Source organism: Drosophila willistoni, unplaced genomic scaffold (genome assembly GCF_018902025.1).
Source record: "Drosophila willistoni isolate 14030-0811.24 unplaced genomic scaffold, UCI_dwil_1.1 Seg143.1, whole genome shotgun sequence".
Classification (NCBI taxonomy): domain Eukaryota; kingdom Metazoa; phylum Arthropoda; class Insecta; order Diptera; family Drosophilidae; genus Drosophila; species Drosophila willistoni.
In genome coordinates this window covers 1-18466 of record NW_025814102.1, presented here as the reverse complement: position 1 = coordinate 18466, position 18466 = coordinate 1, and the positions used below count along the sequence as shown (strand labels likewise).

Sequence of the window (18466 nt, the reverse complement as noted above, 5' to 3'; positions counted from 1 at the left end):
AAGGGAAAAATATTTCAGCGAAAACCCCAGGATACAAGAGAGAGAGAGAAAGAAAGAGAATTTATTTGGAGATGTAAAACTGTAGAAAACCCACTTCGAACCCAAATAATAGAATAGCAGACTTTGGTTTTTGTTTTTAGTTTGTTGTAAACTTCCTTTTTTTGGTTAATATGTTTATTCATCTTTTTTTTTTTTTGTTTTTGTATGTACTGACAAGAAACTCTGTTATGGACTAACAGCTCACTGTTAACATGCTCTCTTGCTCTTTCGCGTTTTTTTTCTTTTTGCGTTTCAATGAAAGAGCCACAAAGCTACAGAAAAAGAAAAATGGCAGACAAAAAATATGTGTGTGTACGAATATGAATTAAAAAAAAACTATTATTTCATTTTTTTCTTTCTTGTTATGAAATTCATCGGGTAATTAGCTAAATGTGAGAGAGAAAGAGATAGATGGATAGAATGAGAATCGTTGGAATGGGTGGGTGGTGACGGTTGTGAAGTGGGGAGAGGGGCAGTAGTTATTCCTTTGGCTGTTGATGACTTCCCTTCTGTTTCGTCTTTGTCCCAGCACACACTTTTGCTTAAAAAACTAAACTACATTACAGAGTTAATTAAAATATCACCTTTTTAAATATAGTTTTTTCTTTTCTTTAGTAGGTCGCGTCGTAATGTGTTTAGTTGCGTTTTTAAAAATTTTTTTTACTACGCTCCAAAGTTATGTAGAGGGGAACAGGGTGGTAGTTATTGTGATGTGCAGGCAAGCCTGCCTCCCTTTGCTGGCAGCGGAGCTTCTTTCTCGCTCTCAATGTCGATGACGAGCTTTTGGGGCTCCGCTGCTTGCTAATGGCTGGATGACGATGACAACGGCTGATGCTTGCTGCTCTCTTTTGACGAATTTGCCGTTACTTTACAATTATTGTTTAAGAAACACACTTCTTTTTTTTTCTTTTCTTTTGTTGTTGCGGTTGTTATTGTTTTTCGCTTCTTCCTTTTTAATTTGCAAATGTTGTTTTATATCTAAACGCAACAGCAAGCAAAAAAATATTAAATTTTTTGTGTTACATTCATACACACATATGTTCACACATGTATATTTATATATAATGACAGCCGCTACAAAGCGGCAAAATTTGGCCGCTCTTTCTCTCTCTTCATCAATCTCACACACTGCCAAGAAACACATATATAACCACACAGCACAGGCACACACACACACTCACATACACAGGCAACAGCCATCAACCACAAATTGAGAACTTCTAGCGCATGCTCTCTCTCTCGCCCCTGCTGCTGTTGCTGCTGCTTGCTGCAAGAAGAGCAACGCAATAAAAGTTCAAAAACAGTTGAAGTATACCGCGAAGCGAGTAAAAATCTTTCCTTCGTCGTCGTGTCGTCTTCCGCGAATTTCTTTTTTCATTTTTTTTTTTCGGTCGTGATTGTTGTTGTTGCTACTGCTGCTGCTGCCTCTGCCTCAATTGAATGGGGACTCTGAGCAATGCGTTTTTTGTTATTCAAAATTCTATATATTCTAAGTGGCATAGTTAATGTAAAAAAGACAAGTTTGATTTGATATTAAGAGAGAGAGAGAGAGGGAGAGAAGGGGGCGAAAAAAAATGTGCGTGTATAAAATGTGTAAATTTTTCATTCTTTGCTTTCTGCTGCTGTTTGTCATCGAGTTGCGTTAATTTATGATTTGATAATCAATTTCTCTTTCGTGGAGATTTTGTTGTGGGTGGTGATTTTATTATCGTTTGTTTATGTATTTTATCATTTGTAATTTATTATTGTTATTATTTATATACCAGAAGTTACAAACAAAAAAAAATATATTGTTGACCAAAAATAAATTCTGAGAGCACAAAAGCGAAACTTCCGACGAGCGACAACCGGCCGCACAACCGCTTACCTTCAAAACAAAAACAACACTGAAAAAAAAACGGCACTTTGAAGTCTATATCGATGTTGAAGTGTTGGTCAACGCTAGCAAATGTATCGAATACAACCCTAATAAACCGCATATTTTTAATATGTAATATAATGTTGCATGCACTTACAGAGCTAATAAAAATATTTGAGAAAGTAAAACAATTATTGTCTATATGAGTTTTATTTTTACAGAGGTATTACAAAGTCGCAATTGAACCTTGCATTATGTCAATCAAGCATAGTGTTAATTAAGGTTACAACAACATTATCGTTGCAGAGTTGTGCCTCAATTCTAATTAACTTTTATATTTTACGAGTACATTATAAATGAAAATAAAATTAAGCCGCATACGAATGGTGTTGATTGGAAATTCAGCAAAGTGGGGTGGTTTTTAATTAAATAAGATGAACGCATATCCGATAGATGGACAATGTTAGTGTTGGTCAACAGTGTTATCAAATGACAAATCAACTCTGCTGCCGCATCTATGTATTTATTTGCCGCTATCTCCTTGCAATTATTTTCCAATGGCAAATTACTAGATTTAGAAGGGGAATTATTTGATTCTTGCAGAATATGAAGAGATGTGATATGGCTTTGGGCTACCTTTTAAGCATATTCTTAATTCTGGGTGCTGGCCATGCCCAAATAAACATCGATAGCAATGAACAATTTCACGAGGAGCTGGTGATACGTCCTTTGGCCGGGGATCATGTCAACACATATTTCCAGTTTACCACTCGTTGGCATTATGGAGAAAATGAGAGTCGTAAGTGTGGGCAAACAATTCGATCGATCAATAAGATAATATTTCTCGCCCGCTCCATCTCCATTTCCAGTATTTCACACACAACTGACGCCGCGTGTTATTGCCGAGCTGTTGCAGCAATTCGACGTGAAGGAGCTACACATTGGCCTCACCCAGGGCTTGTGGCGTTACGAGACCTGGGGCTATCCTGTGGTAGAGACAACTGGCGGTGCCGAAATGTGGGCCTGGTTCAATGGACCGAATCTAACCGACCAGGAGGTTAATCGCCAATGGACACAATTGGCGAATGTCTTCTCCGGTGTTCTGTGTGCATCGCTCAACTTTGTGGATCAAACCAATAGCATAGCACCCAAATATTTGTTACGCCCGCAATTCATGAGTGGCGGCGGCGATGAGAACCAGTCGAAATTCATACGTTATTCCAGTTTGCCCAGAGAGATTGTATGTACAGAGAACTTAACGCCTTGGAAGAAATTATTACCATGCGGCAGTGCCTCCGGTTTCGCTTCACTTCTAAACTCTGCCTATGTCCACAATACTAAATTCCATTCATTGGGCCTCACTGTGCGTACGCTATGTGAGCATCCCGAGAATTGTGTCCTGGAATTAACCCAGACGGCGAATTTGGTCTACGATTTAAGGCTGCTGGAGCAATCGACTGGAGATTTTTCATTGCGTCGTTTATTTGGCATGGGTCTAAATGGATATTGCGAGTTGGCTGGCAGCAGTCAGATATATGTCCAACTTAACGAGCAGGGTCAGAGATATCAATTGGTACCAGAGCCAACAAAGGAGATTAAGACGACACGTGGCGGCCACACTGTGATCTACGGTGTCTATGATATGCAAAAGCAATTCGAAGGTCAGGGCGAACGTCTATTCAACATTGCATGGGTGACGCCCAAGGGTGACCGCAAGCAGCGTCTAGGCGGTGGCCAGCATCAATTTCTCATCCCACCACCCCTAAATGTCCATCGCTATTTGCTGGGTCAGGGCCAGGAGCGTGGTCGCATTGCCACCGAGTTGACCAACAATCATTACGAGCCGTTGCCCATTCTGTTGCAGGAGCTAATACCTTGGTATGTCCATGCCTATCTGCATACCCTACGCATACGTTCGAGAAATTTGCAAAGACATGAGTACACCAACAGCAAGAAGGATTTGCCATTCCAAGTGCTGCACTATGCCCCCGGCAAGCAACGTGAGTTGCCTACTCATCTAGAGATTGCATTCGAACTGCCTCCCAATAGTGCGGCCCTTATAACAATTGAAGTCGATTATTTGCTATTGAAGTGGCTGGAATATCCCCCAGATGCCAATCATGGCCACTATATCGGTTCGGCTATATTAAGCACCCTATTACCAATTGCTCGCAACTATACAGCCATTCCCATCGATGGTCATCTCTTTGAGCATTCGTTTAATGCCACCCGACCGTCCTATGTATTGAGTCTTCATACCGAAGCATTAATTGTATCGTTGCCCACACCGGATTTCAGTATGCCATACAATGTCATTTGTTTGGCCTGCACTGTGGTGGCCCTGGCATTTGGTCCTATTCACAGTGTGGCCACCAAACTGATAATTGTCGAGCGTCAGTCGGCGGCTCCCAAGAATTTCTTGAAGAAAATCATTTTCAAGCTAACAAAGAGGAAAAGTAATTCCCAACAACAACAACAACAGACTGAGGAGGATAAAGCCATTGGTGGAACGGAAACAGACATTGATCCCACAGATCAACGCGAATCGTGATCATTACATATTCCAAAAATATATGTTATCAACTAAACAAAAATTACTGGTATTTTATTTACATAAATTACGAATGAATATGATTAAATTTGCTTTGTTAGGAGGGTAAAGATAATTTTGCTTCTCTTTCTGTTTCATATTGCTTACTCTTTTCGCGAAATGAAGATGTCATTTCTCTCTGGGACAAACCCAGAAATGGACAAACCGCCCAGGGCTCGAATATATATTATTTTTAGCTACATTTCTTTGAGTTTTAGACAAAAATATAATTCGTAGATTTTAGTTCATTTGCGTCAACTGATCCTTTCAGGACTGCCATTCCTTTATAGGGAATCTCAAGACCAACCAATTACAAATTAGATGGAAATCTATTATTTATTTAAAATGCATATATTTTCTATTTCCTTTCGATTTTTTGTTTTGTTTTCTTTTAATATAAAGTTTAGTCATGCATTTTTTTTTTGTTGTTTTACTTTAAATAGTAAATTTAAATATATTGTATAAATATTTAAAAATGAGTTTACAATTTTTGCTGCACATGAAAAAAATGATAAAAAAAACCACACACACACACACACGCACACACAAAGAAACAAACAAAGTACACCAAAATAGTTTTAATAATAATAATAAAAAAAAATAATAATTGAATTGATTCAAAATAAAATTGTAAAAGGATGTGAAATGAAAAGAGAGGAGCCAAAAAGTGGGGGCGGGGAGGCGGCTACATTGAACAATTATATTTTGTAAGTTAAGTAAGTTATTAATTAGTTAGTTAATAGCGCAGCTAGTTGAGCTATTTAAAATTAATTATCATAATTACATATAGAGAAGCATTTTGCATTACTTTCGAATCAATTACAATTACAATTACTAAATGCTAATTCACGATTATAATTATATTTCTGATCGTTTGTTAAATCGTTTTCAATTTTTTGTTTTAGAAGGAATTACTATTAGAAAGTGTTTGTCCCTCATTTCATTAACTTTCCGGTTCTGCGTTATATAGAAATCGATCGGATAAACATATACGACGGGACGACGAGACTATGCATAAAAGAAAGTGAGAGAGAGAGAGAGAGAGAAGTGGCAAAGAGATGTTGGGAAATATTTTGGAAAAAGTTTTTGTTTGTTCAAAGTTAATAATGATGATGATCATGATGATGACTTGGTCATCTCGTCTCTATCTCATTTTACATAGTAATCTTCATCTCTCGCTCTCTCTCTTTCTCTGGTTGTCTCTTTCTCGTTGTATGCCCAGTGAAATGCCCAATATTCGGGGCTCTAACTCTGGTTTGCTCTCTTTGTTAAATCCTTGCTTCAATTGGCAGCTCGTTTCTATTGCGGCGGTTGATTGCCGTAGTAACCGTAGGCACCAGTTGGCGGCGGTCCTTGGGGTGCTCCCGGTGGCGGCATTTGTGCTCCGGCCGGGCGATAAGCCTGATAGCCTTGCGTGGGCGGGTATTGGGGATAGCCAGCCTGTGGTGGCTGATGATACGCATGGCCTGGATAGGCGCTGCCTGGTGGCGGGCCATAGCCCTGTGGCGGTGGTGGAGGACCACCATATGGTTGACCAGGACCACCGCTGCCGGGTGGTGCTTGTGGCTGATATTGATTGGGTGGCATCGGAGGCGTGGCCCCATTCGGAGGCGGTTGCTGCTGTTGTTGTTGTTGAGCATTGGCTTGGGGATTGGCTGGTCCGCCGGGTGGCGGAGGTTGTTGTTGCTGCTGTCCGGGAGGAGGACCTCCACCGGGTTGTTGTTGCTGTTGTTGTTGTTGTTGCTGGGTCGGTGGCGGACCGTAGCCAGCAACACCCGCAGCCGTTGAATATGTTGATTGAACCTGCGTGGGCAATGGCGACACTCCGGAAACAACAACTTGTCCACCGGGTCCAGGCTGCTGCTGCTGCGGTGGTGGCGGTGCATATTGCGTCTGCTGCTGTTGCTGATTGGTCGGTGGTCCACCGGTGCCACCAGCAGCACCGCCGCCTACCGCAGCACTGCCAGATGGATTTGCGACACCGCCTTGAGTGGGCGGTGGCGGTGTGGATTGCTGAGCATTCGGTCCATTCGGATTGCCAGCTCCACCGGGTTGCTGCTGCTGCTGCTGTGGTGGGGGCGTCTGACTGGGCGCCGCTGTGGTGTTATAGCTACCCGGCGGTGGTGGTCCTCCTGCCACACTCGTGGGCGGTACGCCAGGATAGCCAACAGAATTGGGTGGTGGTGCTCCGCCAGCTCCGGCGGCTTGTTGTTGTTGTTGTTGCTGCTGTTGTTGTTGCTGTTGCTGCTGCTGATATGCCTGGTACGGCGATTGAGCATTGCTTGTGGGTGGTCCCGGTGGTGGTCCATAGTTACCCGGCGGACCTCCGGCACCACCGCCTGCATTTCCTGCCGTTTGGCCATATTGATTGGGATTGGGCGGATATCCGGCATAGCCCATTGGTGGTGGTGGTGGACCGCCAGCTGGATTCTGTGGCGGTGGACCGTATTGATTTACACTCTGTGGTGGCCCTGGTGGTCCGGTCACTCCGACACCAACACCCACTCCCACTCCCACTCCTGGCTGGCCTCCAGCTGTTGGCGGCGGTGGTCCATACATTTGGCCAGGCGGCGGTGGCGGCGGCTGCTGTCCTGGCACTCCTGGAGGACCTTGTTGGCTGCCCGGTGGCGGTGGATACGATCCCGGTGGCGGCGGACCTTGTTGGCCGGCCGCTGTGTTTGGCTGATAGCCAGGACCACCTGGTCCGCCATGATGATAGCCACTGGGCTGACCAGAATTGGGCGGTGGTGGTGGCCCATAGCCCTGGGTGGGTGGACCATACGGATAGGCACCCTGTGGCTGATACTGCGGTTGCGCTTGAGGTGGATAGCCGGGGTAATGGCCATGTTGTTGGGCCTGCTGATAACTAACACGATATTGAGCCTGCGGTGGTGGTACGCCCCCAGGCACGCCCTGTTGCTGCTGTTGTTGTTGGGGTCCACCCTGTTGCTGGGGTTGTTGTTGTTGTTGCTGTTGTTGATTGGGTGGCTGTTGTTGCTGGGGTTGTTGTTGCTGCTGCTGCGGGGGCTGCTGCTGTTGATTTTGTCCTGGCGGAAGAGGTCCATTGTTCGGTCGCTGTTGATCTGGAAAATTGATTGATTAAAACTAGTAAATGGCGAAGGAGGAGGAGGAGGGGAAGTTCGTTTCCCTTTCATACACTTACTAGGCGCTGCACTTGGATTCACAGATCCCTGAGGTCCCTGTGGTCCTCCCTGACCAGGTTGTCCTCCCTGTGCATTGGATCGATATGCTGCTGATGGATGCTGTTGTTGTTGTTGCTGTTGCTGCTGGGCCTGCTGACCTGGGACAACTGTTTGGTTAACTTGTGGTGGCTGTTGTCCAGCTGCTGCTGCTGCAGCTGCTGCTGCCGCCGCTGCTGCTGCGGCCGCTTGCTGTTGTTGTTGCTGCTGCTGTTGTTGAGATTGCTGTTGGGCATTGGGCGGCATTCCAGGATGCTGTGGCGGCTGTTGTTGTTGTTGCTGCTGGCCATAGGGTGGCATTTGTACTGGTGGCCCACTATCGCCTCCATGCATTTGTGGTGGCGGCGGTCCACCTTGTTGCTGTTGTTGTCCTTGCTGCTGCTGCTGTTGCGGTGGACCAGGACCAGGTTGCTGCTGTTGCTGCGGCTGCTGCTGTTGTTGCTGCTGCTGCTGTTGTTGTTGTGGCGGCGGAGGGCCACCCATCATGCCATGCGGTCCAGTTGGCGGTGTCTGTTGGCCACCTTGCTGCATGGCCTGCGTTTGGAGAATGTGTGGCGGCTAAAAAACCAAAAAAATATCCATTAGAAACAATTTAAATAAAAAAATCAAAGTTTTTTATGACCATATCAGATGGAATTTGTTTCTTTAACAATTGGTAAATCTTTTAATGAATTGCCTTTGAATCGAAACTCAATATTTGGCAAATTATTAACCATTATTATTAACCATTTGAATTAGGATTTCCACCAAAGAGTACCCTCTGGATCATCATAAAAATTAACGCCAGTAAGATAAGGATTTAAAGGAGGATATCGTGTATGTACATATGTATATTGTAGTATAAACATTACATTGGTCTTTTAATTTTGTTGACTTAAGAATTAGCGATAATTACCGGCAATATCTGAGAGATATTCATGGCGGGATCGGCCAATTGGGCCAAATAGACAAGATTCCGATGGAGTGCAACATGATAGCTTAGGCACTCCTGCGCTTTACCCATATTCTGAAAGTCCTGTATGGTCTGGATGAGGCCGCAGTTTTCGTCAAGCATCTTTTGTATCTGTGCCGAATTGACTTGTGGTGGTAAATTGCCAACACCGCCGCCGCCGCCGGGACCACCACCACCTCCGCCGCCACCGCCCCCACCACCGACACGTTGGGCATTTGGCGGTGGTTGACCCATCATGGAGGGCAGGCCGCCAGGTCCTGTGCCCATGCCAGAGATAACACCTCCAGGGGGACCACCAATGCCCATCGGTGGTCCACCAAGGCCGCCAGGAACACCTCTTTGTTGTTGTTGCTGCTGCTGTTGTTGTTGTTGCTGTTGCATGCTCATGGGTAAGACGCCAGGTGGCAAACCTCCAACCGGCTGTTGTTGGACTACAGAATTGGTTGGAGGTCCTCCTCCCGATAGCTGCTGCTGATTCGGGGGTGGCGGTTGCTGCTGCTGCGGTGGTTGCGGTGAATAAACTGCAGACATTTTACTGGCTGCAGTCTTCTTCTTCCGCTTGGGAGTTTTCTCCTGTTTTTCCACAATTTTAGCGGTTATTATTTACCGGTTGGGCGAAAAAAAAAAGTTATGGAAACTTAACTAAGCGAACGGGGGGAAGACAGGCGGCTGACTTTTAACTATGCGTTTACGTTTCCCGTTCCGTTCTATATGCAAAAAAGAAAATGAAAGATTTAATTTTCTCTCTTGAAGTTTGTCTTTTTTTGCAGTGTGCGGCTTTTTTCACATACACAAACTTGCAAACACACACACACACACGCACACAAATGCACATACACAAGAAAAGTATATGGGAAAAACTGAGGGCAAGTGAAAATTTTCAAAATCAACCAAACATTTCGTCTATAAACTGTTTCAATCGTGTAATTGGCAAAATGATTTAAGCAAAGTCTGCATAATTTTCTCGTTTTTGCACTATAATTTTTTTGTCTTCTACATTGACACTTTTTTTTGACGACGCGCTTGAAACGATTAATGTGACCGTTTGCTGTTATCGATAACTGCTTAGCTCCCCCTATTTTGATCAGACTCCCCCTATTTCTATACATCTCCGACTACGAGCAGAATATCGAAATCAATCGATAAATACCGAGGTGAAATATGTCAGTGGTGAAATGCGGCTTCTAGCCAAAAAAAAAAAGCAAAAAGCAGGAAAAAAACCAAAAAGAAAAAACAAAAACGAAAAGAGGCATTTCAGTGTGTATGTGTGTGTGTGTATAAATGTGAGAATTTATTAAACAAAAACGAGAAAAGGAAAACACACGGAGAAAATAATATTTATATAATAATTCATTGACCATGAATTTAAGGTTGCAAAGAAAAGAAAATCACAAAAAAGGAAATTCAAACAAGTGCAATATTTAAAAGTTAATTTGGTAACTTTTTCAAATTTTCTTTAATTTTTTTTTTAAATTTCTTTATAAAAAAAGAATTATAATAATAATACAACTAAAGGAACGCAACAAAACAAAATATATAGAAAGGGACAGGAAGAAATTTCCTGCTACAACAGCAAAAAAGCGCGCAAAACGTACAATTACAACAAAAACTGTATAGACAACAAACAACAAAAAAAAAAGCAGAAGAGAAAAATCCTTAAAAAAGACAACGCAAGAAGAAGAAGAAGCAATAGCAGAAGAAGTGTTGCTGGTTGTTATCGATTTTTGGTTCCTTCTGCATGTGTGTGCGCGCTGGTGAGAGAGTAAACAACAACACAACATTCAACGTGTTATCAGCAACAACAACAACAACAGCAGCAGCAGCAGCAACAATCAAAAACAGTAACAAAATAAAAGCGCCGGCTCCCACAAAAAGTGTGTGTGTAAAAAACTAGCAAAAAAGAAAAGAAGGAGGCTGAAAGACACGAAGAAATCTAGGAGGAGGAGTAGGAGAAAAAGTAAACTTAAGAGGAACGCTCTGCCGACGCAAACGTCAACACCAACGCCGTCGCCGCTGCCGCCTGAAATTTTGCTCGCAAATATTTATCGAAATTTATTTGGTAAGAAGATCTCGAACTCGAGCTTCTCTTACCAAATGATTTCCCTGCTGCAAATGAAATTTCAGGCGCTTTTGTTGTTGCTATCAAAAGTCTGGACATGTATTTGCTTTATGTTCAATCGCCAAGTGCGAGCTGTAAGTAACAAACAAACACAAACAAACATTTCAAAAATTAAAAACAACAACAACAACGAAAAGAAATCAGTAATTCACATTCTAGTCCTTCTTACACTCTTTCACCTTATTTCTAACATTTAGTACTCTCTTGTCATGATGAAATAATATGGCAAATGCTTGATAAGACACAATTCAACCTTCTGGCCTCAGCCAACCCCCCCGCCACACACTATACATACATATGTACCTATATGTATGTATGTATAATAACCCTTTATCAATAATTCTTTTGATTTTGCTGCCGCCTGTATTTTGTGTTGTTTTTGTGACAATTCTAATTGGCTTGTTTCATCAGACGACTACAACGACAGGCGACTACTATACCTATAAGTTAGCCAGCCGCGCAGTTAGCGCCTTTCTCCCCCACTCTTATCATCTTCTATGTATTTTCTTAGCCTTTTTGACTAAACATCATGACCATGCAGTTCCTTTAGTGAATATTTTTCGTTTCGCTATGCATTTTCTATTTGCATCTTTTTAAATGTCATTTAATTACTTCTGATCTTTACGGATCATATTGTTCGGCATTTTGTTTTTCATAATCTTAAGACTTTTTCGTTTCGCAGGCAGTCTGTTTCTTTTTAACCTCTTTGATAAACAAGTTAATAAACAGGCTTGTTGTCTCTTTTAGTATTTTGATCCATGATAACATCATTTACCGTTATCGATCAAAACATTCAAATCAATTTAATTATTGTAACTCTATCTAATTTTTGGCGTTTTCTTTTACATTTGCTTCTTTTTATTGTACTTAGCTAAGGGGGGCCTAGTCATAATTTTATTATTCGATTTCATTCAGCTAATTAATCTAAACTATAACACAAAAAAATTTGTTTGATATATTAACTGCTTTAGTGTTTCCAGTATCAGCCGGTTAAATATGAATTGTTCCCGCTGTCGCCCGTCTCCCGACACCGTTTGAGTCTAGTGCAGCGGAAAACATTGGTTCTTGATCTGGATGAGACTCTAATACATTCGCATCACAATGCAATGCCAAGGAATACGGTTAAGCCGGGTACACCGCATGATTTTACCGTTAAAGTGACAATCGATAGGAATCCAGTGCGTTTCTTTGTACACAAACGACCACATGTTGATTACTTTTTAGATGTGGTAAGCTTCATTTTCTTGAATGATCCCCGAAAGAAAGAATTCATAGATTAATAGACTTGATCTATGTGACTTTGTACAGTAGATGCCGGCTATAAGTGTCGTAATTGCCAATATAATGAAGAAATATGTTCGATCCCTTGAGTGTAGTCATACGGCACGGCATCTACTGTAACTCATAGGAAATGTTGACTATTATGCCATTTTAATATTGAATCTTACTTTTGCAGGTATCACAATGGTACGATCTGGTTGTATTCACAGCCAGTATGGAGATATATGGTGCTGCTGTGGCCGATAAACTGGACAATGGTCGAAATATATTAAGGCGTCGTTATTATAGACAACATTGTACGCCCGATTATGGCTCGTATACCAAAGACTTGTCTGCCATATGCAGTGATCTGAATAGGGTAAGATACATATAAAGCGAATGTGTTTTGTTTTCTTTTCTTTTCTTTTCCCATTTGTGATTATCATTCCCATTATGTCTCAATGTCTTTTAATTTTGGATTTTATTATGTTTTATCTTTGGTTTCATCTTGCAGATATTTATAATTGACAATTCACCCGGCGCATATCGTTGTTTTCCAAACAATGCAATACCTATTAAGAGTTGGTTCTCCGATCCAATGGATACGGCGCTGTTATCTCTGCTTCCCATGCTAGATGCATTACGTTTCACCAACGATGTCCGTTCGGTGTTGTCACGTAATTTGCATCTGCATCGCCTGTGGTAGTAGCGGATAGTAGTGGGTAGTGGGCAGCTAGTGCTAGCCACCTAAGCCTAAAACCTTTATTAGGAAATACCAATTAAGATGAAGTCAACCCTTTCACACATTAACAACTATAATTATCAACTGTAACAACAACAACAACAACAAAAACAACAACAAATTGTGGTGCTGTGACACATAAACGAATTTTTTCATTATATTAATTATTATGTTTATACAAAAAAAAAAAAAAGAAAGAAAAGAAATCAGAAGGCGACAAGAGAAGCTAAAGTTATGAAACAAGAGCATACAAAGGAAAACACAACAACAAAATATAGCGAAAAGGAGATCAGATGCTGGCTAACTCAATCGTTTTTGGCTTCTTTTCTTCTTCTCCTATGAAATGTATTACACAAAACAAAAAAAAAAACAAAAAAAAAAAGTGAAATTGTATGTAACCATATAAACAATTATAATAATTGGTTTAAATATTAATTTTTTTTTTTAATATTATGATTTTTTGTGTTCTTATACTTATTTTTCCTTGTAAATTTGTTGTGCGAAAGCGTTGGAAAAGGGCAAAAGAAAACTATTATTATAATTATGACCACTAAATTTAAGTTAATTGTATGTTTCTGTATACATTTATATATAGATTTATATATACACATACATACATACATATATGTTATATGCATCCTCTTTTTTTTTTTTAAAGTCATACTCTTGGAATAAAGTGTGCGAGGAAAGTGAATTTGAAAATTCAAAATGATGAACAGCAAAATTTAAAAAATAAAAGCATTAATATAAAAAGTTATATACAGACACACACACACAGATATATATATATATAATAATAATATATACATTAAAACTTAAGATCAGAGAACAACAATAGTAGCGCAACATCCACTTTGTTTATAAACATATACATAGATATACATACATACATATATTGTTCTGTTCTATACTCAGATCTGTAAAAAACAAATGCACTGCTTGCCAGATGCAGCAGTTTCATATCGGTTATTTCTGTCGCATATCTATCAGGGCTGTATGTTTCACTTGTTTTGTGTTATTTTTGGCTTTCAATTGCATCCTAAATATATCAGGGCTGCAAGAATCGATCGATAATAGCTATAGCTCAATATAAACAAAAATACTGTTAACGATTACTGGACAGAGCCCCCATATATACCTATATATATATGTATGAAAATCTATGCAGTTCCAACAAACATACGTACATGCTAAGAAAAAATTTCTATATAAAATCAAGTACAAAAGCGTTTTTGAGGGGTTCGAAAACTAAACTATAAAGCAGTGCATTTTGCAGCCCTTGTTATATTTAATTACGGTGGCTTGTACTGGAAATCGACAATTCAAAATAACGCCGAAAAACAAAAATTATTAAAATATAAATTGTTTTCTATATATATACACACACACACACACATTTTTATGTATATATACATATATAAAGAATAATGATAGATTTAATTAAGTTGATTGCAACATTTCCTGGACATTATATATATCTATATATAATTATTATAACCAAAAGAATGCTAAAGTTTTGTATAGTTTGCCGAAAAGTTATAATAATTGTCTACAGGTTGTTCAATATGGTTAATTTCTTGCCATTTACTTTTGGATTTGTCTGTAATAATTAGTAATTATGTTAATAAATTTTGATTATTACAAATCTGAAATGAAATTCTATAGTCTAAAAAGAAAAAAAGCGATAGAACGAAAGTCTTTTTTGTTGATATAATAGACATTACTTTGTCTAAAGTTTTTAGTGTAGAAAAAAAATTTCCGTTTGTGAACCAAAATCGATTTGTAATGATTTTGGTATTGGTTTTTTTTTTTGTTGTGGAAATTTAAGAACAACCTGTTGCGCAAATGTGTGTGTTGAATTAAGAATTGAAAAGCTTAATTTCAGGCTTTTCCATATATGAAACAATATTTTACGTTATACGAAAGAAAACAAACTAGGAGGCAAAAAGCAGGCCAAATAATATCTGAAAAATTTAGTCTGACAATTGAGACAAATGGCACATAATACTAAAAAACTTGAAATGTGTAAACATCACAGATTATACAACATTTAAAGTAAAAAACAAAAAGTCGAATCGAAAGTAAACAAAGAAAAAGAATGAATAAAATGAAATGCTTCCATAGCTAAATATGTGTTAAATCCAAAAACCCACAAGAAGACAAATATTTTCCTTCTCCAATTTTCATTTTGTCATTTGTAAATTTTTCTGTTTATTTATTTTTAAATAAAATAAATACAAAATGCGGGTGTGCGCGAAGATGTTGTTAATTTTAAGTAGTTTGTAGCAAATTTGTTAAAAACGGCAAAGCGTCAAATGGAATAAAAATGATTGAAAAAACAACAAAAAAAATTTAAAAAAGAAAAACGGGAACACAAGAAGAAAATTAAAAACCAATACAAAGAATACCATGAAAAAAAAAAAAAAACAACAACAAAATACAACAGACACGAATAAAAATAAAATCAATAAAAATCCACTTTGAATTATAATTTTTCACACTCGTTTTTCGAAACTTTTTTGCCTATCTGAGAAATGGAAACGAAGTCCATCTCTTTTGATGTTAGCTTTACTTGGTTAGCTAATGGAGGGATTTAAATTCTATAGCATAACGGTTTCTCCATTCTAATTGGACGAAAACTCTTGGTAACCACAGTAAATATCTGTTATAAATAAGAGTTTCCAACTGGCATAAAGGACCAATCTGTTAATTTATTATTTCCAAATACGAAACAACATGAAACTTAAGCCGATTCGAAAATAGAAACTGGGCTCATATTATGCGGATAATTCTGATTTTTAATTATTCAGCCAAGTGATATATATAATAACCGCAGTTTTCGCGGTTTTGATTTGAATATATTAATTCGGGTTTTAGCATCGATGTTAGGGTGCTGTTAGACGCATGTTAAGTGCATGTAATTATACTCTTCTAGAGCATGCTATAGGCCTTAGTAGACGTTTGTAACGCGTTAAACCAAAACAAATTTCTAATTCTATAATTCCTATAAACAAATTTCTTTAAGTTTAATTTTTCAATTTTAACTTTCGATATTCGAGTACATATTGTTGACTCATTTGGGAGTAAGTTTAGTGATTTTAAAATTCATATAATAATACATATTTTATATTTTAAAATTAAAATTGACCTCGGTTCCGTTAGTCTGATCAAGTAAAAAGAATCGTTGCATTTATTATAAAATCTATTTCCTCTTAATGAAAAATCCAGTTTGAATAAAATTTTGGAGGTTAACAAACATGATGACAAATCGACTATAACCTTGAAGTGCATTTAACAGTGCCGTTATGATGTTGTTTGTGCTGTTACCGTATGTGTGTGACTAAGCCATTTTAAGGTTAGATTTTGCCGCAGCTCCAAATTGACAAAACACAATAAGAATTTCCCCCTTGATAGCATTTACGCAACGCAGGCGAGCAGCAGGTAGGGGGAAATCGTACCAATTGGTGAATTGTGTTAAATTGATTATATTTTCAGAGGTTTCGTGCAGCAGTCGTACTCATGGCAACCGTAGTAGCTAAAGTTAGTAAATCAGTTCACCGCATCTTTGTGGGTAACTTACCCTGGACGGTGGGTCATCAGGAATTACGCGGCTACTTTAAAGAATTTGGACGTGTCTTATCAGCCAACGTTATATTCGATAAGAAGACCGGCTGCTCCAAGGGTTACGGCTTTGTCAGCTTTAATAGCCTGACGGCGCTGGAGAAGATTGAGAACGAACAGAAGCACATCTTAGAGGGAAACTACTTAAACATACAGAAATCATAGACACTTCTCATACCAAAAACTTTGAGAAGTCCCAGCAGGGAGAGCGAGAGAGGAGAAGCAGGCGGCAAATTTTAGTTCTAAGAATTTTTCCATTCACACTTTTTGTTACAGTTATTACAAATTTTTTTTTTTTTAGTTGATTTGATTTCTATTTTGTAAGAGATTATGTCTAACAGTGATTTGGATTTAACAGATGAGGAAGATGAGGAGGAGGATCTATTCGCGATAGCCACCGCCCAAGTGATGCGCAAATCGAACATTTATAGTGCCAACGATTTGCTGGAGTTTTATGCATATTATAAACAAGTCACCGAGGGACGATGCCAACATGCACGGCCGCCGATTCTCCAGATGAAGGCGCGCAGCAAATGGAATGCATGGCATGATCTGGGTGACATGACACGCACCGATGCCCGTCGGGCCTATATCAATAAGCTATCGAAATTGGAGCCCAAATGGCTGGATGAAACAAAAAGTGAACGCCAATCATCGAATCATGGACATGGTGTCGGCCAATGGGTGGTGCACTCCATTGAGGCCATGCCAGCGGAGGAATTGAAGCCCGATAATGAGAAGACCATGTTCGATTATGTGAAGGAGAATAATCTGGAGCGTTTGCGTGAACAATTGAAACCAGATGATTTGTTGCTTCAGGATGAACATGGAATGTCACTAATCCACTGGGCTACCGATCGTAATGCAGTTAATATTCTCGAGTATCTGGTTGTCCGTGGCGCCAATGTGAATCAGCGAGATGCCGAGCAACAGACACCATTGCACTATGCTGCCAGCTGTGGCCATGTGGAGGCTGTGCGCTATTTGTTAGCCCTCAATGCGGATATGGCGTTGTGCGATGCTGAAGGTCAGACCTGCCTGGATGTGGCCGATGATGAGAAGATATGTGGCCTGCTCAAGGATGAGAAGAAGTTGCGCAAGGCGTCTGGTGCAACCTCCTAGAACCAACCACCTCCACACACGCATACTAAATCATAAGTTACAATTTCTTTCATAACTGTTGGACAAATATAAGATATATGTATGTACAAAAGGGTTCGTTCGTATGTTGTTTAATCAGCTTCACTTTGAGTCCTTGTCATTGAAAAGGCAATATATAATTAGATATTATTATTATGAAGATACATTAACTTCAGTTTTATTCATTATTAAAGGTATATTATCATTGATTTCAAGCTTTACTTCCTCACTTTGTTAAAATAGAATTTCGGGGGCAGAGAAAAAGTATTAACTAAAACATTTCTTATGAATTATTTGTTTTTCATTTGTTTTTTAAGCACACACACAAACAAAGGATTGAAATGATGGGGAGGGCGGAGTGAGGAGATGGAAACTACATAGATAATTCAGCTTAATAATCTATTTCCACAATTTCTTAATGGACATGTTCTTCTCTGAATCCTTTTGCATGACCTTGGCCACTGCCATTTCGAAATCCTCCTGGGTAACATGAACACGACGTTCACGCAGCGCATACATGCCCGCCTCAGTGCAAACGCCCTTAACCTCCGCACCAGATGCTCCTGGCATGAGTTCGGCAATCTTTCGCAAATTAATGCCGCGCGTCAAATTCATTTTACGCGAATGAATCTTGAGAATATCCAGACGCGCCTCCTCATTTGGTGGTGGGAACTCAATTTTGCGATCAATACGTCCAGGACGAAGCAGTGCCGGATCTAGAATGTCAATGCGATTGGTTGCCATGATGACTTTAATATTTTTCGTTGCCTCAAATCCATCCAATTGATTCAATAGCTCCAACATTGTTCGCTGCACTTCAGAATCGCCACCGGAACCGGATTCGATACGCGAGGAGCCAATTGAATCGATTTCATCCATGAAAATAATTGATGGTGCATGCTCCCTGGCCATCACAAAGAGTTCACGCACCATTCGTGAGCCCTC

The 18466-nt window shown here is 39.7% G+C and overlaps 6 protein-coding genes across 7 annotated transcripts; 4 read left to right on the top strand and 2 right to left on the bottom strand.

Annotated features, from left to right (window-relative positions):
- The first annotated feature begins 2402 nt into the window (after positions 1 to 2402).
- Positions 2403 to 4491, top strand: LOC6644592 (GPI transamidase component PIG-T). Its single transcript, XM_002067193.4, has 2 exons — positions 2403 to 2696; positions 2767 to 4491. The coding sequence occupies exons 1-2, from the start codon at positions 2504 to 2506 to the stop codon at positions 4446 to 4448; spliced, it is 1875 nt and encodes a 624-aa protein (XP_002067229.1). The 5' UTR covers positions 2403 to 2503; the 3' UTR covers positions 4449 to 4491.
- A 600-nt stretch (positions 4492 to 5091) lies between these two features.
- LOC6644521 (basic proline-rich protein) lies at positions 5092 to 9696 on the bottom strand. The gene is made up of 3 exons (XM_023176985.2): positions 8583 to 9696; positions 7651 to 8245; positions 5092 to 7570 (listed from the first exon to the last, which is right to left on the bottom strand). The coding sequence occupies exons 1-3, from the start codon at positions 9168 to 9170 to the stop codon at positions 5787 to 5789; spliced, it is 2967 nt and encodes a 988-aa protein (XP_023032753.1). The 5' UTR covers positions 9171 to 9696; the 3' UTR covers positions 5092 to 5786.
- An 802-nt stretch (positions 9697 to 10498) lies between these two features.
- LOC6644522 (CTD nuclear envelope phosphatase 1 homolog) lies at positions 10499 to 13380 on the top strand. 2 transcript variants are annotated; one of them, XM_015177921.3, is made up of 4 exons: positions 10499 to 10832; positions 11739 to 11987; positions 12215 to 12397; positions 12533 to 13380. In XM_015177921.3, exons 1-4 carry the CDS (start codon positions 10734 to 10736, stop codon positions 12722 to 12724), a joined length of 723 nt encoding a protein of 240 aa, XP_015033407.1. In that variant the 5' UTR covers positions 10499 to 10733; the 3' UTR covers positions 12725 to 13380. The 2 variants fall into 2 exon arrangements, with proteins under 2 accessions (XP_015033407.1, XP_002067231.1); XM_002067195.4 differs by having other exon boundaries at positions 11730 to 11987.
- Positions 13381 to 16096: 2716 nt separating this feature from the next.
- On the top strand, positions 16097 to 16798 carry LOC6644523 (SRA stem-loop-interacting RNA-binding protein, mitochondrial). The gene is made up of 2 exons (XM_002067196.4): positions 16097 to 16201; positions 16256 to 16798. The coding sequence occupies exon 2, from the start codon at positions 16280 to 16282 to the stop codon at positions 16544 to 16546; it is 267 nt and encodes an 88-aa protein (XP_002067232.1). The 5' UTR covers positions 16097 to 16201; positions 16256 to 16279; the 3' UTR covers positions 16547 to 16798.
- Positions 16701 to 17730, top strand: LOC6644524 (acyl-CoA-binding domain-containing protein 6). The gene has a single exon (XM_002067197.4). The coding sequence runs from the start codon at positions 16712 to 16714 to the stop codon at positions 17501 to 17503; it is 792 nt and encodes a 263-aa protein (XP_002067233.1). The 5' UTR covers positions 16701 to 16711; the 3' UTR covers positions 17504 to 17730.
- Positions 17662 to 18460, bottom strand: LOC6644525 (26S proteasome regulatory subunit 8; the record flags this gene model as incomplete). Its single annotated transcript, XM_047012449.1, has 1 exon — positions 17662 to 18460. A coding segment is annotated over one exon (540 nt), but the record flags the coding sequence as incomplete, so codon positions are not given.
- Between the last annotated feature and the right edge of the window lie 6 nt (positions 18461 to 18466).